At 47.1% G+C, this 23,541-nt stretch overlaps 1 protein-coding gene across 1 annotated transcript in view; it reads right to left on the bottom strand.

The window, feature by feature from the left end:
- The window catches only part of USP43 (ubiquitin specific peptidase 43), a gene marked incomplete at both ends in the record, with an annotated part of 62,200 nt that overhangs the window by 9,121 nt on the left and 29,538 nt on the right, over positions 1-23,541 (bottom strand). Inside the window, 10 exons of the mRNA XM_082861800.1 lie at positions 6,614-6,778; positions 7,741-7,899; positions 10,025-10,376; positions 10,480-10,606; positions 11,401-11,478; positions 12,590-12,693; positions 16,489-16,600; positions 18,732-18,867; positions 20,146-20,281; positions 22,356-22,491. Coding sequence (XP_082717926.1) covers positions 6,614-6,778; positions 7,741-7,899; positions 10,025-10,376; positions 10,480-10,606; positions 11,401-11,478; positions 12,590-12,693; positions 16,489-16,600; positions 18,732-18,867; positions 20,146-20,281; positions 22,356-22,491 — 1,505 coding nt within the window. The remainder of the gene's footprint in view (positions 1-6,613; positions 6,779-7,740; positions 7,900-10,024; positions 10,377-10,479; positions 10,607-11,400; positions 11,479-12,589; positions 12,694-16,488; positions 16,601-18,731; positions 18,868-20,145; positions 20,282-22,355; positions 22,492-23,541) is intronic.

Below are 23,541 nucleotides of genomic sequence, written 5' to 3'. Positions count from 1 at the left end.
CAAAACTTGGATCTGTTCATTTTTGTTTTAAAATGCCTTCGTTATTATGAGGTCCCCGTAACCAGAGCTACCAGAAGGATGAAGGTGCCAAGCTATCAGTGTTTCTCTACAGGGGACTGCTGGCTTTGGGAAGGACAGGTCTGTACCACATGGTACCATCCCTGGGCATTGCAAGACATTTAGCATCCCTGCCCCCTGGGGACTAAATGCCAATCATGCCCTCTACTCATTCTGACAGTAAAAAAAAAGTCTCCCACATACTCGTGGGGAGAGGAGTTAGTACCAATCATTGTTGAAAGCCTATGTGCTGGATTTTGATCTTGCCCCGGGCTTAGTATTAACAGTAAAATAAAGCTGGATTTTCAACCATCTCAGAGCTTCTCAAACAGGTTTCAAATCTATCACCATTATATTCAGACTCCAAGAGGGAATGCTCCCTTTGGAAGGGAGGCTCTGGCAGTGTCCAAAGGGAATAGCCTTGAATTTGGAATTTTTTTTTTAACATCTTTATTGGAGTATAATTGCTTTACAATGGTGTGTTAGTTTCTGCTTTATAACAAAGTGGATCAGTTATACATATACATATGTCCCCATATCTCTTCCCTCTTGCGTCTCCCTCCCTCCCACCCTCCCTATCCCACCCCTCTAGGTGCTTACAAAGCACCGAGCTGATCTCCCTGTGCTATGCGGCTGCTTCCCACGAGCTATCTATTTCACGTTTGGTAGTGTATATATGTCCATGCCACTCTCTCACTTTGTCCCAGCTTACCCTTCCCCCTCCCCATATCCTCAAGTCCATTCTCTAGTAGGTCTGTGTCTTTATTCCCGTCTTACCCCTAGGTTCTTCATGACATTTTTTTTCTTAGATTCCATATGTATGTGTTAGCATACGGTATTTGTCTTTTTCTTTCTGACTTACTTCACTCTGTATGACAGACTCTAGGTCCATCCACCTCACTACAAATAACTCAATTTCGTTTCTTTTTATGGCTGAGAAATATTCCATTGTATATATGTGCCACATCTTCTTTATCCATTCATCCAATGATGGACACTTAGGTTGTTTCCATCTCCTGGCTATTGTAAATAGAGCTGCAATGAACATTTTGGTACATGACTCTTTTTGAATTATGGTTTTCTCAGGGTATATGCCCAGTAGTGGGATTCCTGGGTCGTATGGTAGTTCTATTTGTAGTTTTTTAAGGAACCTCCATACTGTTCTCCATATTGGCTGTATCAATTCACATTCCCACCAGCAGTGCAAGAGGGTTCCCTTTTCTCCACACCCTCTCCAGCATTTATTGTTTCTAGATTTTTTGATGATGGCCATTCTGACTGGTGTGAGATGATACCTCACTGTAGTTTTGATTTGCATTTCTCTAATGACTAATGATGTTGAGCATTCTTTCATGTGTTTGTTGGCAGTCTGTATATCTTCTTTGGAGAAACGTCTGTTTAGGTCTTCTGACCATTTTTGGATTGGGTTGTTTGTTTTTCTGTTATTGAGCTGCATGAGCTGCTTGTATATTTTGGAGATTAATCCTTTGTCAGTTGCTTCATTTGCAAATACTGTCTCCCATTCTGAGGGTTGTCGTTTGGTCTTGTTTATGGTTTCCTTTGCTGTGCAAAAGCTAAGAGCCACAGAGCCAGGACTCTGGCAGCCGGAGGGAGCGGGTTTATGTGCAGCCCGGTTACTTCCCAGGTGAGCTTGTGACTGGTTACGTCGTTACGTCCGGGGCTCAGCTTTCTCCTTGGTAAAAGGGCTACCATTTCACCTCTCCCAGAGTTCTGAATGAGTAGATGAGATAAGTAACATGCCTGCAAGGGTCTGGAGGACAGTTATTCTGCAATATTACTTCTCCTCCCATCCCAGCCCTCTCTGTCTCTCTGGGGAGTTTTCTGGAGCTATGCCTGACGCCTGTCTGAGTACCCTGCTGAAAAGTTGGCCATCTTTTGAAGTTGCCTCCTTAAGGGGTGTGAAACACATTTCTTCTTGGGAGAGCTGAGAAATGGCCCAAGGTCCTACGCCTCTGGACAGAACTGGGATGAATTTATGAGCTTGTCAGTGACTCATGCTGATGGGGGATGGACAAGCTGGGGAAGGAATGCCTTTTTTTGTTCACCAGACACTACCCTAAATGTGCAGTCATAAAAATGTGAAGGGAAAAGAAACGCCCAGACAGGGTGAGTCAGAATATAATGCGTGAAATAGTACGCCAACACAGAGCGGATTCTAAGGAAATCAGACCGCTGTGATTTGCAGGGGGCAGTGGTGCAATCAGCCTTCTGTCTAATAGTGAGATATTGGGAGCCAAAATGCTGAACATGGAGGAATAATTCACCAAAATTTGATACATAAACCATAATAACCAGAGGGTTGGAGTCCATGACAATCTAAAACCACCTGCCGCTTTAAAATTCTATCATCAGGGGAGTTCCCTGGTGGCACAGTGGTTAAGAATCTGCCTGCCAATGCAGGGAACACGGGTTCAAGCCCTGGTCTGGGAAGATCTCACATGCCGTGGAGCAACTAAGCCTGGGCGCCACAACTACTGAGCCTGTGCTCTAGAGCCTGCATGCCACAACTACTGAGCCCACGTGACTAGAGCCCGTGCTCCGCAACAAGAGAAGCCACCGCAGTGAGAAGCCCGCACACCGCAACGAAAAGTAGCCCTCGCTCGCCGCAACTAGAGAAAGCCCGCCCATAGCAATGAAGATCCAACGCAGCCAAAAATAAATAAACTTATTAAAAAAAATTCTATCATCATATTTATTCCCTCTCAAATATGTAACAAGAGCCTGGGACACACCAGGAACTGTGTTAGCTACTTTAATAGAACAGTAACTTAAAGTGTAAAGGAATAAGTAGCTGACGGATAAACACACAAACACCCCAACAATTTCACTCCCAGGTAAACAGCCAACAGAAATGCAGACGTACGTACAACAGAAAGGCATGAAAAAAATGGTCATAGCCGTACTACTAGTAATAGCCCCAAACGGAAACAACCCCAATATCCAACCACAGTGGAATAAATAAGCAAAATGTAATCTATTCCTACAATGTGGGAGGTTTTGATGAGGGAAGTGGAGCACCCCATCAGGGTGCAAAAGGACACCAGCAGACGTTTCCCAAAGACAGTCTGTCACGTGTCTTCACCACAAAACGTGTGTGGATTTTTGGAGAATCCACAAATAACTCAAGAATCCGGAAATCTCTAACGACTCAAAGTGCTTCCCCTGACTATCAAGCCAAACTTCTCCAGGTCAGCCTCTGAGATCAAATCCAGCCCATCCGTGAACCCCTCGCACATAAGGTGGTTCTCCCCACCCTACCCATCATGATTTCTTTTCCAAATGCCTGCTTTTGCTTTTTTATTGACAATGGTCAACAGTCAATAGACAACAATCTCTCTCTCTCTCTCTGATATGTACAATTAAACTTGCCGTGCAGAGAACCTGTAACAGAGAACAAACATGACTCCATGTTGGATCTATTTCTTTAGCTGCATCCCTTGTGCTCTGTTGCCTATCTCAGTCATGCTGGCTCTGCACCTTTTGTAAAAGAATGTTGCCTAGAGCCTGAAATATAGCCCATTTTCAAGGCGCTGACCTTTAAAGGTATAACAATTTCCCATTCACGTAGAGATAAAAAGTTGCAGAACAGAAAATAACAATTCTCTTGTTGGAGGTTTATAGGAACATTGTGACCAGACCTACCTGGGCAGCTGCAAGAACAAAGGATTCCTGCCCTGAGAAGTGTGCAAGGACCAGCCACACCCCCTCCCCTTTTAGTATAAGGAAAGCTTGATTTCTACCTTGGGTAGATGGTTCTTTGCGGCACGAACCCACCATCTTCTCGGCCTGCTGGCTTAACAAATAAAGTCGCTATTCCTTGCGCCAACACTATGGTCTCTTGATTTATTGGTCTGTCATGCAGTGAGCAGTACAAGCTTAGACTTGGTAACAAACTTTATGTGTCTGAGTTATTTTGGGTTGGTTTGTGTTTTTTGTTTGTTTGTTTTTGCGGTAGGCGGCCCTCTCACCGCTGTGGCCCCTCCCGCCGCGGAGCACAGGCCCCGGACGCGCAGGCTCAGCGGCCGTGGCTCACGGGCCCAGCCGCTCCGCGGCATGTGGGATCCTCCCGGACCGGGGCACGAACCCGTGTCCCCTGCATCGGCAGGCGGACTCCCAACCACTGCGCCACCAGGGAAGCCCTGTTTTTTTGTTTCTGATAAATGGAATAAAATGAAAAAGGCATTGATACATACCACAAATATACGTCTCACCAATATAATGTTGAACAAAAGAAGTCAAAGAAAAAAGAATGTGTGGGCTTCCCTGGTGGCGCACTGGTTGAGAGTCCGCCTGCCGATGCAGGGGAGACGGGTTCGTGCCCCGGTCCGGGGTGATCCCACATGCCGCGGAGCGGCTGGGCCCGTGAGCCACGGCCGCTGAGCCTGCGCGTCCGGGGCCTGTGCTCTGCGGCGGGAGGGGCCACAGCGGTGAGAGGCCCGTGTACCAAAAACAAAAAAAAGAATGTGTGACTCCATTTATATAAAGTTTCCAATGAGGCAAAACTAATCAATGTGTTAGAAGTCAGAATAATACTTCCTGCTGGAAAGGACGGAAACAGTAAAGATTGAGAAGGATACGGGGTTGGGGTCGGGGGAGGTGGAGATGACCTAGAACTTTCTACTGCTTAATCTCAGTGATAGTTACATGGGTATGTTGTATGATAATTCATCAGATGTACACCTGTGATCAGTACACTTTACTGTATGTACGTGGTACTTCAATTAAAGTTTTTTTATTTATAAAACCAAATCAGGTGCTAATAGGAAACATGGAAACTAAAAGTAATTAGAATGTGCTGCCACCTTCTGATGGAAGGAACACGGAGGCCAAAGAGGCACAGACGGACGGACAGACACACGTGTGCTTTTCTGAAAACGTTTGTTTCTGCAGTTATTGCCTCTGCCTCCTGCATGATCATCACATTTTCCCTCTAGTCGGGACCATCTGAATGCTAACATGCTCCGTGAGTTCTTATTTGGCAAAGAAAACCCCAAAGTGCTGGCAGCCCACATTCCTCTGCAGCTACTGCCTCTTTAATCACAGTCTTTGATGGAACCCATATCCACCGTCAATTCTTTAACCCAGTCTCTTTTCCACCTGTTACTGACAGCTTCCATTCTTTCCAAACCGTGATAGATGCTCTTGGCAAGTCACTGGTGACCTTCCAGCCCGATGGTCACTTACCCATCTTCATCCTACTCAGCCTCTCAACAGTATGTGACACAGTTGGCTTCTTCCTCCTTGAAAGATTCCCCTTTTTCGCATCTGTGACCCATGTTTGCCCAGTTTTCTTCCTATTTCACAGGCCACTCCTCTGTTTTCTGTGCTTTCTCTCTGCCTTTGCTCAACCTCTAGATGTAGGAGAGCGCCAGGGTTGGTCTTAGGTCTTTACTTGTTTCTATCTGTATAATTTCCCTACGAGAGCTCAGCCAGCCCCGTGGCTTTAAAGTCCATCCGTGTGGTGATGACCCTCAAATATTTTTCTCCACTCCTTAGCTATCATCTTGATTTGGAAGTCTTACCGGAGTCTCACAACGACCATGTCAAACATTGGATTTCCCTCTAAAATAGACCCTGCATCCTAGCCAACCAAGCCCTTCCCACCTGTACTACTACTGGTCACCTAGTTATGTGGACACCAAGCAAAGAGTCCTCCTTGGTTCCTCTCTCCCTCACACCCCAAACCAGCAAATCCTGTTAGCTCTATCTTCAAATATACCCCGGATCTGACCACCTCGTACCTCACCCACTAATCGAAGCCACCACCCGCTCTCGCCTGGAAAACCACAGCCAGACCTCTCAGCTGGCCGTCTGGCTTCCTACCCCTCCTGTGACGCGTTCACACAGCAGCTAAAGTAGGCTTTGCGAAAGTATCAGATTGATGACCTGCTGCTCAAATCTCCCAGTAGCTCCCACCCCCCCCCACCCCCCCCCCCGCAACTGGAATACAATGCAAACTTGGTACCATGTGACGAAGGCACGCTCCCAACTACCTCCTGTCACTCTGGCCGCAGCTCTGGTCTCTCCTGCGCCCCCCTACCCCCCGTCCCACGCTCACTCCCACCTCACAGCCCTCACCCTGACCGTGCGGAGCACACGCCCAGACTACAGGACTCACTCGCACTCAGGCCTCTGCTCCAAACTCACCTCCTCGGAAAGGCCTTCCCCGCCCGCCCTACCTAACGGGCCCTCTGCATCCCTCCTCCCCCACCCCTGGCCTAGATACCTTCTTCCCTTGATGATTCACCTCCTCGCCCTCATCCCTGCTTTACACCCCGTCGTGAAATTCATTCACTCGTTGATGCGCTGTCGGCCCCCTTTAGATGGTCAGCTCCAGGGAGCACAGAGGGTAGTGGGCAGGGGGCGGGCCAGGTCCTGAGAGCCCCGATTTGGGAAATCAATAAACCTCTCGTACCGAGGGACTCTGTACGCTCCGAGCCGTGAAGTGCTAGCACCTTCATAAAGCTGAGGAGTGACGGTCGTTACAGAGAATGAAAGTAAGCTCAGCGAGTTTAACCAACGTGACCGAACGTACCCTTTCCTTGGCTGGGGAGGCTCTTGGTGCAGGAGGCAGGCCCAGGCAGCTGGGGCCGGGCAGGGCCGGGGGTGGGGCTCCAGGACAGCAGGCTGCCCCTCATGCTACCATCACTGCTCCCAAGCCGGAGGAGCCAGTGATCGGACAAGGAGGAACTGGTGGAACCTGTAGGAGCACAGAGAGGGCAGGCTGGACCCAGCTCCATCCTTCGGGGCCCCCCCGGGCACCTCTCACGGCCGGATTCCCATCCCCGAGCCCGGAGCTACAGAACCAGAGTAGAATTACAGAAACGAGACTGAATCTCTGGAGGAGAACCTATAACTGACGAACCATGAGACCAAGCCTACACACTTAGGGAAAGGCACTCGGGCACAGAAAGGACAGAATGTTGATGAGAACTGAAAGGCTTTTCGTGAAATTACTGGTCGCCAAGTCCAGTTTTCTAAATATGGCATGTTTTTCACTCTCGCCACGTCTACCTTCTGTGAAAAGAAGGCAGACTTTGCATGACGGGGGGGTTTAGACCTGCTGGGGCATCTGGTTTTCCTTGGCCATTTCCCAACCATCTGGGTGCAGAAGATCTGAGTCATTTTTTTAAAAATGTTCTTTCGCTCCTAAGTAAGGATGGCCAGTTCGCAGAGTGAAATCTGGCACACAAAAAGGTGCGTTTTGACCCTTCTTTTCCATCTCCAGACTGCCAAGCAAGCTGGAAGTTGTCTAATAAACTTATCTCTGGGGTGTGGTTAAGTAACTATTTCCTATGAAGGCCCCTCGTCCCTTATAACTGCCCTTCCCTTTCTACCAGGACTAATGCAGGGTTCTACTGCACAACTTTAATTAAGATATGGCTCAGCATGGGTGGGAGCGGAAATATGGAATCCCATGCTCCCAAGATACAGAATCTTGCCACAGACACAGAATCTTATTCCTTTTCCCGTTCTTGCATTTCAGTATGTCCCTCCCACGTCCTTGCAAACGGGACACTAGTCTGTAGGGCTCTACACGCTCTGTAGCAGCAAGGCTTCCTCTTTCAGATCCTTGCCGACCTCTCCCGGGCCTCGATGTCTGATAGAGCATCCTCCCCGTTCCCAATCCTCCCCTCTCCTGTAAGGACCAGCAAAACCTACCTCTCATGGAGCTGCTGGCTGACCAGGGAGGGATGCTGTTTCTCTTCTGATAAAACAGGATGTAAGCCCCTCGCGTATTGACCTCATCTTCTAGAAGCGGTTCCACCGTGCTGTCGTCATAACTGTACCACTGGCCATCCAGAGAGTTCCGGCAGTAGGCTGCGAAGGTCCAAACCCCAAGTCCCCATTACTGGAGCCCCCCAAAGCAGGAAGACATTTCCCACTGGCATGGCTGAAAAACGGACGTTTGTAATAGAAACGCTGGACCATTTTTAGCCGGAAGTGAATGTGGCAGAATCAGCAAGGATAACCAGTTACACACCCAGATAGATGCTCACTGATCCAGTGAGCTGTTACCACACAAGCTGATCCTTACGTCGTAGAGCCCGTTCAGGCAAAATCTCCAATAAGAGGGAGTCCCGATTTATAACACTTATGCAAGTCCCAGGCAATAAGGCCAATGTCCACCCCCGTTCTTTTGAGGACCTTCAAAATGCATGTCTCTGATTCAGTACGCAAGAAAAATATGCAGTTGGGATTATGGTACACTTCTTTCCTACCTAAGAACTGCAGTCAGACATTTAAGAAAATGTTCATAAATAAGATTCTCACCACCTTCTAAACAAGTACGAGAAATAGTCCTCTCCTTTCCCTCCACACCTCAGTAAATGGCTCCATAACTATTCCACAACCATTCCATAACCATAATTCGGAAGTCAGCCAACATTTTTCTGTAATGGGCCAAACAGACAACGTTTTAGGCTTTGCAGGTCCCCGATGGCCACATACGGTCTCTGCCATGTATTCTTGTTGTTTTGGTTGGGTTTTTTTTAAACCACTTTTTAGAATGTAAAAACCACTTTTAACTCATGGGCTGTACAAATACGGGTGCCAGACTGGATGTGGCCCACAAGCCACACTTTACTGGCTCCTGCACCAGCCCAAGGGGGCACGGAGAAGGTCGTCTCTGCTCCTCCTTTTCTCTTCCACCCCACGCTGAGTCCAAAAGCCAGTCTCACTGATCCTCTTTCCAAAATATGCCTTGAATACCCTGTCATCACCCAAGTCCCAGCCAACACCATCTCTCACTTGAGCCCCAGAAACTTCCTCCTAACTGGAATTCCCACTTCCACTCTTGCGCTACCCAATTCTCTGCTCGAGCTAAGACCTCAGTTTGTGAACTAGATTATGTCTTTATTCCTCTGCCTAAAACCTTTGAATGGCTTCCCATCACCCTCTGAAAAAAGTGCAAACTCTTGTCCATGGCCCACAGGGCCTCCGGACCCAGCTCCATCTTAGGTCACTTTCCCCTTCAGCCACAACAGGCTTTCATCAATTCTTAAACACGCAAACTCCGCCTCAGGGCCTTCACGCAGGCTGGTAGCTCTGCCCATGTTTTCCCCCCATTATTCACACAGCTAGTTCCACCTCATCCTTCAGCTCTTGACCTAAAAAGGTAACATCCTCAGGGAGGCCTTATCTGTATCTCAGACACATCAACCAATCACCTTTTCATGACACCAAGTAGGGAAAGTACTAAAGGGACAAGCATCTTTTTATTGTCTGTGTCTGAAATTAGTCCCATGAGGGCAGGTCTCCTATCTGTCTTGTTCATCACTGAGACTCCAGCACCTAGCCCAGGGTTTGGCATAGAATGGGACTTCATAAACATTTGTTCAATGAATGAATGAGTGATGATCCTGGATTTTTATACAGTCTGGTGCTTTCCAAATTGCAGGTTCATTACTACACTAGGAATAGAGCATTTTTCCCAAAAATGAAATATGCTCAAGCATTTTTTCAAAAATGAAATACTTTATATTATTCTAGAAGAGACCAAGGTACACGATTATGAACAACTGAACGAGCTGCCAAGCTGTCTGTTTCTGTCCTTCCAGCCTTCATTCTCTCCAAGTCCCTCCGAGGGATTAACAATTAAAGGTACCCCACAGAAATAAAAGATACCGAATCTGGTAAGTAGGAGTCCGTGTGCTGAATCACAGACGAGGATCAATGGCACTCTCTGGGTTCCAACAGCTACCCTCTGGTATCCGACACGGCCAAAAACTCGGGCTGTAACTAACTTTCTATTCCAACCCCTCACGGAACTCCGCTGGACGCTTGGACCAGACGCCACCACCCCACCCCCGGCAGGTGCCCGGTGTGCGCCGGGTCAGGGGTCAGCTGGTGCCGAGTGCCCGAGCGAGCTCGGCATCCCAGGGGTGCCCCTTCCCCGGGCACCTGGAGGCCCGGGCCGCAGCCACGGGCCGTGAGGCAGGCTCACCTGTGTAATGCCCACCTTGCAAACTGCCGTGGTGGTTGCAGACCGCGTACAGGTCGTACAGGAAGTCTGGTGGGTAGCTGGTGGGCAGGCAGGCCGGCTGCTTCCAGGAAGGAGGCCAGGGGCCCGGGGAGGCCTTGGGGCCCGTGCTTCTCTGGGCCACATGGGGAGCCATGTCGAGGCCGGCGAGCGGGAACTTCACCAGCGTGGAGAGCTTGTTTCTCCTCTCGCCCACTTGGCAGAACCGTTTGAGGTGGATGATGAGGATGTCGGGAAGGGTCCACAGGCTCAGCTTCACCACGCCCTGCTGCAGGGCCTGGCAGTGGGGACACCGCCACGCATCGTCCTGGGCCAGCTGGAAGGGAAGCCACCGGGACTGTAAGCCACGCCCCCCGGGGTCGTGACCCACCCACTGACAGGCCCCGGGCCGGAAGGGGCGTGGACTCCCAGGGCGGGACCTGCTCCTCCTTGGTGTAGAACTGGAAACACTCGTCCAGGGAGCAGCTCTGCTGCTGGTGGGCTTGCTGCTGCCGCCACACGCTGTCCGCGTCCTGGACCCGCTCCTCCTGGATGCTCCCGAACAGGCTGCAGGAGCAGACAGAGGCCACGCGGGGTCTCACCCCTGAGGGGGCCCTACTTCCAGCTAACGGGGTGCAAAGCATCTGCCCGGGAGGCAAAGGCCCCCTTCCCAGGGCTCCCAGGGCACCCACTCGCTTTTACTGGACTTCTCAGTGCCCCCACGGACCCAGAGAGGGACTGAGCCCTTGGCTTACTCATTTTTGTTTCATGTCGTGGTGCAAGGCCTGGCACCTAGTAGGAGATTAATAAACACTCGCCGGACTGAACAGTGTCCTTTCCCGAAGTCGGGCAGATGCACTCGGTGTTAGAGAAGCAGCCACGCTGAGTGATTAGGAGCATGGACTTGAGGCGACAGTCTGGGTTCAAAGCCCGGCTCTGCCAGGCACGGGCTGTGTGACACTGAGCAACCGTTTAACCTCTCTGTGCCTCAGTTTCCACATCTGATGATGTGGATTCGGGTCGGACCTACCGCACAGGAACTGATGCATGAAATAAACTGCATGGATGTAAAGGGCTCGGAGGAGTGGCTGGCACGGGGTGAGTGGGTAAGTGTCACCTCACCATTTCCAACTGTGACTGTTACCACCACTCACACCACCCACAGCCATCGTTATTATTACTCCTGTCGCTGTTGTTTATATACAGACAATTGCCATCGGGGCTTCTCTGAGGAATGGGCCACACGGCATCCGGGGGGCATCATACACCCCACTGTCGCATCAGGGGAACTGGCGCAGGAAGGTCCGTTTGCACGGACAGGCCCTGTCTCCTCTGCCAGAGCTGGGCTCTGCTGGACTCACTGCTCCTTGGTGCCACTGTCCCACTCCACGGCCAGTTTGATGTGCGGGGGGCCTCCCGGCCTCCTGAGGTGCAGAGCCCTGATGAGAGAACAGGGAGCCCATCAAAGGCATGGAGTCTGCTTCCCACTCTCTCCTCCACCCCCAGGACTGATGTTCCCAACAGAAATGTCCAAAGCATGGAAACTGAGGTCGGGGGTCTGGGGAGGTGCTGTCTGCAGAAGACTTGGTCCTCAATCCACCCCTGAAGGCTCTGTCCCAGCTCCCCTGGGAGCTGGCGAGCTCCGAGGATTTGGTGGCTGCAAGGCCACGACTCAGCCCTCCCACTGCAGCCCCAGCCATCTTCTCAGTGTCGAGGAGGCCGTTCTGCTTGAACGTCCTCAGCAAATACCCAGTTCTGATGATGCCTCAAATGAGCTGCTAGGTTTTCCTCCACTGCACAGTGAAAGGAGCACCTTCCAGTCCACCTCCATGACCTAAAAGGTCTTCCCCTTCCAGACCCTCCCATACCCAGAAAATCTCAGTGTGAATCAACCCATCGCTCTTTCCAGCCGCTTGGGCTCAGCCCATCTCAGAAGAGGTTGTCTGGCCTTAATGTGGAAGAGACAGGACAAGGAGAGAGTGGAAGATGTGAAATCAACAAGATACATATGGGGACTTCCCTGGCGGTCCAGTGGTTAGGGCTCCATGCTTCCACTGCATGGGGCATGGGTTCGATCCCTGGTCAGGGAACTAAGATCCTGCAAGCCACGTGGTGTGGCCAAAAAAAAAAACCAACAACCAAGACGCATATAAACGAGTGACAGGAGGGTCTGCACCTAAAAGAAGGTTTTGAATGTACTGCAAGAAAAAAGTGGAGATGTCACATGTGTCCCTAACTGTCACCAAGATGATTCAAAAACAGGTTTTGAGCTCACGGAAGTACACAGTCCTTAACCAGCCGCATGAATGTGCGTGAATTCACTAATCATTGGGAACCTCACTGTCTCCCCATCTCTGAAGTGGCCGTCAGTCCCGCTCTAGACATGAGGGTTGAAAGCACAGAATGTGTATAAGGACCTAACCCAGGCGCTGGTGCTGAAGACCAAAGGCAGCTAAGATTGTCATCAGTCTTATTGATACACAGCCTTGAAGGAGTCTAGTCAGGTAGGAACGTATGCATTCTCTTACCACATCTGGAACATCTCCTTACCTGTCAACTGTCCAGTGATAGAGGGGCTGGCTGTCCTTTGGGGACAAGTAGCTGCAGGCCAGGGACAGCCCCACAACCCGGATGGAGAACAGTGACCCCAGGTTCTGCCAGGCCAAGAACAAGAAGCAGGTCATCCCACATGTTGGTGTGAATCAGACGGTTAAGTGCAAAGAAGTTACTCAAAAAATGTAACCTTTTGCTTATAGTGTATTTTGAATATGCCCTTAATAATTATTCCAAATCCAGAGATATAAAGGCTTCAGTTTTTTTAGAAGATACACCCTATACCTTTTAACATAGTGATCTAATATCGTGTAACACATTAAATTCTCCAAAACAATGAACACAGTGATTTAAAATAACACAGGTTTAATTGGGACAAATGTTGGCACAGTTAATAGGGAATTAAACCAATTCTGTTCATTAATTATTAGCAGCTAATTTACTTTATTAAGATGATTATTAACGTCACCCGATTACCAAAATGAGGCAATTATCTAAAAACAAGTTAGTGTGCATTTTACGTCTCAAATGCTAAATAAGTATTTATACATGTCGAAATAAGCTGCGTAAAAGAAATACCACCTATGTTGTTATTCTAAGATGGACACTTTTTTCATTTTAACTTTTCTGAAATTGAAGTGAGCCTTAAACAGCCTTATTCACAATAGTCAACAGGTAGAAGCAACCCAAGTATCCATCAACAGATGGATGGATAAACAAAATGTGGTATATACGCACGATGGAATATTACTCAGCCCTCAAAAGGAAGAAAATTCAGATGCATGATACAACATGGAAGGACCTTGAAAATATTTTGCTTAGTGAAATAAGCCAGACACAGGAGGGCAAGTATTGTATGATTCTGTTTATTTTATTTTATTTTACTTTTTTTGTGGTACACGGGCCTCTCACTGTTGTGGCCTCTCCCATTGCGGAGCACAGGCTCCGGACGCGCAGGCTCAGCGGCCATGGCTCACGGGCCCAGCCGCTCCGCGGCATGTTGGATCTTCCCGGACCGGGGCACGAACCGGACTCTCAACCACTGCACCACCAGGGAAGCCCTATGATTCTGTTTATATGAGGTCCCTAGAGTAGCCAAATTCAGAGACAGAAAGTAGAATGGAGGTTCTCACGGGCTAGGGGTTGGGGCAACGGGGAGTTGTTATTTAATGGGTATAATTTTTGTGGGTATGGTGAAAAATCTGGGGAGTATAGCGGTGATGGTTATGCAGCATGGTGAATATAATTAATGTACATTTGTGAACGGTTACAATACACATTACATACATTTTACCACAATATCTAAAAAAGAAAAAATCAATGGTCTCTTCAAGCAATGGAAATACAGTTCTTAAAATTGTCACTGATGACCTTGGCCACGACTAGAAAAAAATGAAATATTCTTACAAAGTCTGACAAAGATAAGTGGCAGAAATCTCTACTTAAAAAACACTGATGAGGGCTTCCCTGGTGGTGCAGTGGTTGAGAGTCCGCCTGCCAATGCAGGGGACACGGGTTCGTGCCCCGGTCCGGGAGGATCCCACGTGCCGCGGAGCGGCTGGGCCCGTGAGCCATGGCCGCTGAGCCTGCGTGTCCGGAGCCTGTGCTCCACAACGGGAGAGTCCACAACAGTGAGAGGCCCGCGTACCGCAAAAAACAAACAAACAAATGAAATGTAGGTTGAATTCAGGCAGGAGAAGAGAAGGAAAACATTATAATTCAAAGAAACAGTAACAGGGCAAAGACCGTGTGACCCAAAACATAGTCAGGGAGCTCTGAGCCGACTCCTGGGCTGTGGTAGCTGATGGGGGAGGGGCAATAAGTGTGACATTTGGGGAGTGCGGACACCTCACTGGACTATACCTACTCTCTAGCTGACCTGCCGCTTCAACAAACACAAAACTGATGGCTGGAAGCAAGCTGACTTCAGGGCCTTGGATTCAGGGCTGGCCATGAGAGGGTGTGCTTCCCAAGGAGAAGTTAGTTAAATCTGGGGGGGAAAGCTCTTTTTCCTGGCACCCCTAATGGAGCCTTGCTGTTTGCATGGCAACATAATAAGGTACCTACACTGCAGAGAAGCAGCTCGCCCTGCCTGCCCACGAAGAAAATTTACAAAGGAACCAGAAAAATTCCTAGGCAATGATCAATCTCTTTTCTTCATAATTCATTGCAAATTAATCCCATAGAACAAATTGGTCATTTTCGTAAGAGACTTCATTGCAAATTAATCCCATCTAGCTAATTCGTCATTTTCGTAAGAGACGTTTTCCTGTCCTTCATTCTTGGCTAGGGAAATTCACTTTGGAACCTTCAATGTATGTTCACTGCTTTTAATCTCTTTGGTTCAATGTTGAGAAGGCTGACAGGATTCTTTCCAAATTATTACCAATTCTTTTCAAACTCTTCAAAATATAAAAGCCTTGGGAATTCCCTGGTGGTCAGGTGGTTAGGCCTCGGCGCTTTCACTGCTGGGGCCAGGGTTCGATCCCTGGTCGGGGAACTAAGATGCCGCAAGCCACGCAGAGCGGCCAAAACAACAACAACAACAAAACGCAAAATATAAAAGCCTGTGGGTTAGATGGGTGAGCTAGCCTGGGAGCCTCACAACCACTTAGAGCACATTATTCTTACATAAAACCATGGGCATCCACACATGTGTCAATGTATCTATGGACAAGCGTCCGTAGCTGAGTTGGAGGTTGCCTGTATTCGAATTTTGCAGGCCCCACTGACTGCTTCATCGGTCTCTAAAATTGAAATGACCGGAGAGATGCAGAGGCAAGAGCACATGGGAGACCAGGGGGAGAATAAGAACAGCTGAGTTCAACGTTTGCATGAAAGCCGTTTCATCCACTCTCAACAGCCAGGAGCACAGGGTTTGGGGAAAGCTAAAGCTATTACTAGATATTCTGACCTACTTAGGGAGAAGTTCGAGTTTCTAATTTGGGCACCACGGCAGATATGCTGGGCAGTTCGTGAAGCAAAAATCCTTTGGAGATAAAGATTTGGTGCAAATGTAGAAAAGGTCTTAAACAAACTGGTATTTCGTGTAAATCCCTAATCAGATGTACGGTTTTCCCTAAGCAGGAATGCACATGAATTATGAAGAACTATGCAGAAATCCCTCTGAAATGTTTGGTACATCCCCCAAATGAAAAGTTCTTACTTAGAGAGTAGTTGGGGGAAAACAAATTTCTGAGGCTACCGACATGTCCCTAAACATGTTAAAGTCTTCTATGCCAAGCAGCCATCAGAACAGGTTCTGATACTATCGGGGCTGAAAGGCATGGTTTTAGAATTTGTTGTTTTTATTTGGAAACTACCAGTCTGAGAATAAATAAATGAGCAAGGCAAAAAGGTGTTTCCCCTTGAGTTTTTAACCTGTTTTTCGAAAACTGGACAAAACTGTTTTAACACCTAGGTTTTCATATTTGGACATAAACATCGATTTTAATTTTCCACAGAAGTTATACCTCAAGTCCCTTGAAATTTTTGATCCAAATGTATAAGTTACAGTTTATTACAATAAGCTCCCCTCCAAGAAGAACTATGGGAAGCCATAAATATACAAAACTGAGATGAATGATGTAAATCCCACTCTTTCTTCCAATGATGTTTCGAAAGATTTAACGAGCAAAAGCTCCATCCATGGAAGGTATTTTGTAATGCCACAAAGAGAGAAACAGCACGGACCATAAAACGGTGATTTTCTTGCATATAAATCAAAGTTGTTTGATACGACAGTGTGAACACTGTCACTGACAGCAGATGCTTGTCTCTCCTGAGCTACCACTAGATTCCTACATCCCTCTCTCCACACCCCACCCCCCGACAACACACACACACACACACACACACACACACACACACACACACACACACACTGACACACTGACCTGTACGGAAGCCTCGCTCTTCATGAGATAGCGGACCTTACTGAGAATGCACTGATGGAGCTGGACCCATGAGATGGCTCTGTCTTCCCTAATCAGGAAAGGTGGCCCAAACCTGGAAATCCAAGGAAATGAGGTTATTTCAGCAAAAGAAAAACCAACAATACCCAACAGTCAAGAGCATTGGCTCTACTCATTGGCTTCTCTCAACTGGACAAGAGTTGAGCACAAAACACAACACAACATTGCCCATCTGAGACCCTCGTTATGAATGGAGACATGGCAGTGTAAAGAGGTGGCTGGGAAACCCTCTTCCCCAGAGAAAGAGCACAGGACCCAGAGGAAAGCCAGGCAGAGATAAGCCCAGTGGACACATCGATGGCTTTGTGTATCAGGAATATTCTCGCAACTGGGAATGTTTTCCATATCCCGATCCGATGAGCACGCAGCAGTGAGCTTGTGGTGCCTAGACTGCCTGCTGTCAATTCCAGCTCTGCCCTGGGTGCCTCTGGACAAATCACTGACCTTTGACTGCTCTCTGGCCCCACCTGCAAGGCTGCGTGAAGATCCAGTGGGGTAAGAATGTGCTACTGTTGAATTAACTTTGCGAAAGTTCATTACGAGCTGGTGCACCGGATGGGCAAGGGCACTGGGCGTCAATTGTTGAATAGACAGATGGGTGTATTTACCTTATCCTCTATTACTAGGCATTTGGGTTGTTTCCAATTTTTTATTTAAGCAATGCTTGCTCATGGCAGGAACTATACACGTTCTTTTGCCTACGCCTTTGGGTGCACATGACTCATTGTTTCTTTGGGATAAAGTTCCAGAAGTGGAAATAAGACCAAAGCTATTTATTTCCAACCTGCCCTCTAGAAGAGCCACACCAATTTACCCGTGAAGCATGTGCCCCATTCTCTTGACACTTGCCCAGAATGAGTATTATCAATTTTTTAAAGTTTTTTAATAGTCTGGAAGGTTAAGTATAGCACCTTGCTATTGCCATCAGAATTTCTTCTACTACTAACGAAGCTGAATATTTTAACCTATGCCTGTATTTCTTCTGTGAATTAACGTTCATCTCTGTGGCTCATTTTACTAAAAGAATACTATTTCTGTCCGTAATCTGAGAGCTAGGTTTTATATGACGGGTATGCATCCTTCAGCTGTCACATGATGTAAATACTTTTCTTCGTTTGTGCTATGCCTTTCAAACGTGCTCTTAGCTTAGCATTTTAAATGTATTGAAAACATTAGACTTTTCCTTGGTAGCCTCCTGCCTTAGGTGTTAAAACAGCCCCCAACTCAAAGATATAAATATTCCCCTATATTACCTTCAAGTTATTTTATGGTTTCCTTTTCTGTAATTACCTCTCCAATCAATATATACATGAGAATTTATGGCGGGAGTAAAAAAATTGATTATTTAAAATAAAAAGAAAGGCAAGTATCAGTCAGCCCAGGCTTAGTATTAAATAATTCATTCACTCCTTACTAATATGAAATACACCATTTTTATCATCTAACAAATACTGAAGTACGCTTGACCTGTTCCGTGTCATTGATTTAAGTGTATACTCTTCCGCCTGTATCACAATATTTTAATAATTAAAACTTAATTCTGTTTCACTAGAAAACTCCCTCTTCCTTCTTTCTCCTGCCCCCAATATTTTCTGGCTACTCTTACGAGTTTGTTCTTCCAGATAAATTTTACAAACATTTTATCCATCTAAAATTGTTTCATTGGAGTAATACCTTTTACACATTTTATTTGCATTCCGTAAGAAAACTATCTGGTTTTGTATATTTGTTATGCAACCAGTCACTTTCCTGAACTCTTTCATTAGTTCTAATTACTTTCAAGCTCTTGGTTTTCTGGACAGAAAATAATATAATTTGCAAATAGTGGTCATTTTATCTCCTCTTTCCAATAGCCAGTTTCTTTTTCCTTTGTCTTACTGCACTGCCTAGGCCTTACAGCACATGGTGAGAGCAAAAAATCATTGTTCCTAAAACCAACAGGGAAACCTCCGATGCTCAATTGTTAAGGACAATGTTACCCATCTGCTGAAGGCCGTTATTTCTGATCCTCTCGATCAGGAAGTACCTTACTCCCTGCTCCTTGTTGATCAACTCTGAGAATGGATATTTATTTTTTTTCAAATTAGAATTATTCTAGCGCAAATTCCAAGTACATGTTGACACAACCCAGACATCACGTAAAAGAAGGATGAAGTTAAACATACCTGCTGGCCTGCTGGCCTGAGCCCACCAAATTACAGAAGAGGATTAGCACCGTGGTCTCACTGTGGACGGGCAGGGATAATCGCTGACCCTCGCAGACTGCCAAGCGTGGGGAGATGGGTAGACCAGATGGACGAGCTGAAGGGCGAGAATTACATTTGTGTTCTTAAAGGAGCTGCTGCGCTGGGTCAGAACCCTGGCTTCTAGCCCCTCTTCTCTTTGACCATCCATTAACCACCCTTGGGAGACACTGGAGGGCTTCAGGGGAAGTGATATTAAGGTTCATGGCACTTGTTCCATCAGGCACCTGGCATAAGATGATATACATGGTAGTGAATTTGCTGTCGTGGTCAGCCAATTTTAAAGTATAGACAGGGATTTTAATTAATACTTTTCAAAGCCAATCTGAAAAATACACCAAAATGATTTTGGTTGCTTGTATGCTTCGATCAGAGAGCTGTAGAGTATCCGCTCTCTTAGAACGCCAACGTAAGGGGTACAGAGAGAAGGTAAGAATCTTTATTGTTGAGGAAGTAGAGGAACTGGACCATCCTCAATTTCCAATCAGCTCTGAAATTTTACTTTTAAGCACAGATGTGTCCTGTGATTGAATTTGAAATGAGGGCTATTTCACTGAGTTATCACATAATCGGGGCCTGTCAATGTCCTGTTCTCTCTGTTGACTCAGAGCCACTGCAGACACTTGGTTCCCACAGCCTGCCTGCCACCTAGGCTGGCCGAGGATATGGTCCAGGGCATAGGATTCATCTGGGGTATGTGTGTAACAGTGGCACAAGGTCCTCTAAATATAAGCCTTACTGACTGGCTAATTGGACCAAAATGGATACTGACCTACAACGAAAGGCTGTCAGAAACTGACCATCTTGGCCTATCCAAAGTTTAGGAAAAGTTAACATAGGGAAGCGGGACTGTTAACAAAAAGTCATTTAATAATCTCTTTGGCCATCTATGCTCCAGTTTGTAACAGTTTTACTTCAAGCACTGACCTTGAACCACAAGAGTCCTGAAGACAAAGATTACCCCAGCACCTATTCTGAACAGTGGTTCTCAGAACGTGGTCCCAGGACCAGCAGCGTCAGCGTCACCTGGGAACTTGCTAGACATGTAATTTCTCAGGCGCCACCCCTGGCCTACAGAGTCAAAAACACTGTGGGCAGGGCACAGAAATCTGTTTAAACAAGACCTCCAGGTGACTCTGATACTAAGGTTTCAGGAACCCCTGTCTTAGTTGATTAACTTTTATAATCAACCATCTGTACAACAAATATCGGAGAAGATAAGCCCGATATTTCCAAGTACTAAAATGAAGTGTCTTTTGCCTTAGCAACCAATGAGTATCCTCTCAAACCTATAACTCGTAATATCCAAATAACATTATGCAAAGCACTCTTGTACCTGAGAGCATCTCCTGGCCAGGTGACGGAGGGGCTTGGAAGGCATACACATTATCTCCCTCTGCAATAGTATTCAAGTCCTCTTCATCAAAGAAAGACCGCTGGAGTCCAGTGGGATGAAGTTCAACCAAGATCACCTGGAACGAGGAGGATCACTTTCCCTCTAGTTTCTCAAAGGGAACTAAACAAACACATCATGCCTTTATTTATTTATAAGTCTTTTTTTTAATATTTATTTATTTATTTTTGGCTGCGTTGGGTCTTCGTTGCTGCGCGCAGGCTTTCTCTAGTTGTGGCAAGCGGGGGCTACTCTTCGTTGCGGCGCGCGGGCTTCTCATGGCGGTGGCTTCTCTTGTTGCGGAGCACGGGCTCTAGGTGCGCGGGCTTCAGTAGTTGTGGCACGTGGGCTCAGTAGTTGTGGCTCGCAGGCTCTAGAGCACACGCTCAGTAGTTGTGGTGCACAGGCTTAGCTGCTCTGCGGCATGTGGGATCTTCCCGGACCAGGGATCGAACCCGTGTCCCCTGCACTGGCAGGCAGATTCTTAACCACTGTGCCACCAGGGAAGTCCCCTATAAGTCTTTCTCTTTTTTTTTTTAATTTATTTTTGGCTGTGTTGGGTCTTCATTGCTGTGCGTGGGCTTTCTCTAGTTGCGGCGAGTGGGGGCTACTCTTTGTTGTGGTGCGCGGGCTTCTCATTGTGGTGGATTCTCTTATTGCAGAGCATGGGCTCTAGGCACACGGGCTTCAGTAGTTGTGGCACTCAGGCTCAGCAGTTGTGGCTCGGGGGTTTTGAAGCACAGGCTCAGTAGTTGTGGCACCCGGGCTTAGCTGCTCCGTGGCATGTGGGATCTTCCTGGACCAGGGCTCAAACCCATGTCCCCTGCATTGGCAGGCAGATTCTTAACCACTGCACCACCAGGGAAGTCCCCATCATGCCTTTTAAATTCCTGACAGTCCTTTTACTCTTAAAGTTTCAAACTCTACCTCTCTTAGACTTCTCCCCTTTTGATCTTTTATTACTGCTATTTTTTCCCCCAAGACTCTCTCACCCACTGTCCTACTCTCTCCCTCACTATAGATTCCCATATAGCACTTTGGGTTTACAAAGCAAGATACACACATTTTTTTTCCCCAGTTGAGATCCTCATTAAAATGGTGAGAGAGGTCAGAGGGATTGACTGGGTGGGGGCAGGAAGGAGTCCACTGGGGTGATGGAAAGCCTCAATAATCATGGTGGTTACACGTATGTACACGCATGCAAAAATTCAAGTTATAACCCTAAGACATGGACACTTTCTTGTACCTATGTTATTCCTTAACAAAAAGGTTAAAAATACTCTTTAATTAGAAAACAATCCCACGAGGTCACCAGGGAAGTGTAAAATTTCCATTTTACAGTTAAAGAAACAGAGGACCAATTACTTTGTCCAAGGTCAGAAAACTAGAAGGGACTGAATCACAATTAGAACCCCACTGCGAGCCCTTCTCATCATACTGCATTGCTTTTCACCACCATCACTTCTACCCTGTCCTTTCATGGGGGTCCCTGTTAGGAGTCTGCCCTCCAAAGTCAAGTGAATCCAAACTCTTTACCAAGATGCTAAAAAAAAAAAAAAAAAAAATTGGAGCACGTCCATCCCACTCTCTTCCAAATTGCCTCTCTCATATATACACCACAAGTTCCTTCAGTAGTTCCTTATATTTCATTTATTGTCCCTTCAGTCTCCTGGCTTATATTCTCGGGAGTGAAACTATAGAATAGTGGTTGTGAAACAAACCATCTGCGTTTGATTTCAAATCCTGGCCCAGCCACTTACCAGCTGTGTGACCTTGGGTAAGTCACTCACCTTCTCGGTGCTTGTTGCTAAAATGAGGATAATTGTAATATCTACCTCACAGGATGGTGGTGAGGAGTAAATTAGCTATAAAGTTCATAGAATGGCACTCAGCACTTGGTAAGCCCTACTGAGAGTCAGCTATTGTTGAAATGATGACGATTGATTGTAAGATAAAGGTGGTATCCTTTTCTGGTTATTTTGTGAAAATGCAGGAAGAGGTCAAGGCCCCGTCAGCACAGACACCAGGGACTATTAATCAAACAGAAACTCAGGAGTCACTCAGGAATCACCGCGAGCCAGAAATTAACCTAAACACCCTAGACAGCCGGCCCAGTTAGCATCCATCAATCCCACCACCAGGCCCCATCACACCTCATCCACAGGGATGCCACCTTCCTCTGCAACCATCTTCCTCAGGGCTGCCACCGTGCTGAGGATTGGCACGGCCAGGCCAACCCGCAGGGACCGCTGGCTCTTAGAGGGGAAGACCAAGGTGACGCTCAAGAATCTGGAAAATAGGAAGGAGGCCACATCCTTAAAGGACTGACATGGATTGTTGCCACCATCACTGATAATGGATCAAGTTCAGCACTTAGGCAAAATCTCTGCTTCCTGGTCGGGTCATTGCCCTTTAAGTATGCTGCCACCAGGTGGCAGTGGAGAGCCAAATCTCCAAGGGTCTCAGCTGAGTGTACTTTTCCAGCAAGTTAAAAATAAAAGATATTTGATTAAGAATCACAATACAGACCTTCCTCAACTTATGATGGGATTACATCCCGACAAACCCATTCACTGTAAATTGAAAACATCTTAAATCGAAAATACATTTAATAAAACTAAACTACCGAACAGCACAGCTTAGCCCCGCCTATCTTGAACGTGCTCAGAACACTTACATTAGCCTACAGTTGGGCCAAATCATCTAACAAAAAGCTTCCGTGCTAATAAGGCGTTGAATCGCTCATGTAATTTATTGAATACTATATGGAAAGTGAAAAACAGTGATTTTAAGTGTATCGGTTGTTTACCCTCGTGATCACCAGGCTGGACTGGGAGCTGTGGTGCTCCCCTGCCCACCCTCACAAGAGAGGACCACACCTCATACCGCTCATCTGGGAAAAGATCAAAATTCAAAATGTGAAGCACCGTCTCTACTGAATGCTCATCACTTTCGTACCATTGTAAAGTCAAAATATTGTATACCAAACCATCATAAGTCAGGGACCATCTGTACAGATCTATATAGTCTCCAGGTTCTGTTTGTTAAATAGATAATCTTAAGCAAAAAGAAACTCAAAGTCTGAGAAGTAGAGCAGTCAAGCTTCTTCCAGGACAACTCAACACTGTTGATGAGACTCTCCTGAAGTTCTCCCTTGGCGATTGGATACAGCCCTTCTGCCCCCCAACCTCTCTGGACTCTCTCTGGTTCTACTTCCTACTACCCCCAGCAGCACACCAGGGCTCACCCCTCCAGCTCCTGTTTCCCCTGCTCTATACTGCAGTAATTATCTAATTCATACAACTAGTTAGCCGAACTGGGACTTGAACCCAGGCAGTC

The sequence above is a fragment of the Leucopleurus acutus genome (genome assembly GCF_964270905.1).
Source record: "Leucopleurus acutus genome assembly, chromosome: 19".
In the NCBI taxonomy this organism is placed as follows: Eukaryota; Metazoa; Chordata; class Mammalia; order Artiodactyla; family Delphinidae; genus Leucopleurus; species Leucopleurus acutus.
This window is presented reverse-complemented; position numbering and strand designations above follow the sequence as displayed.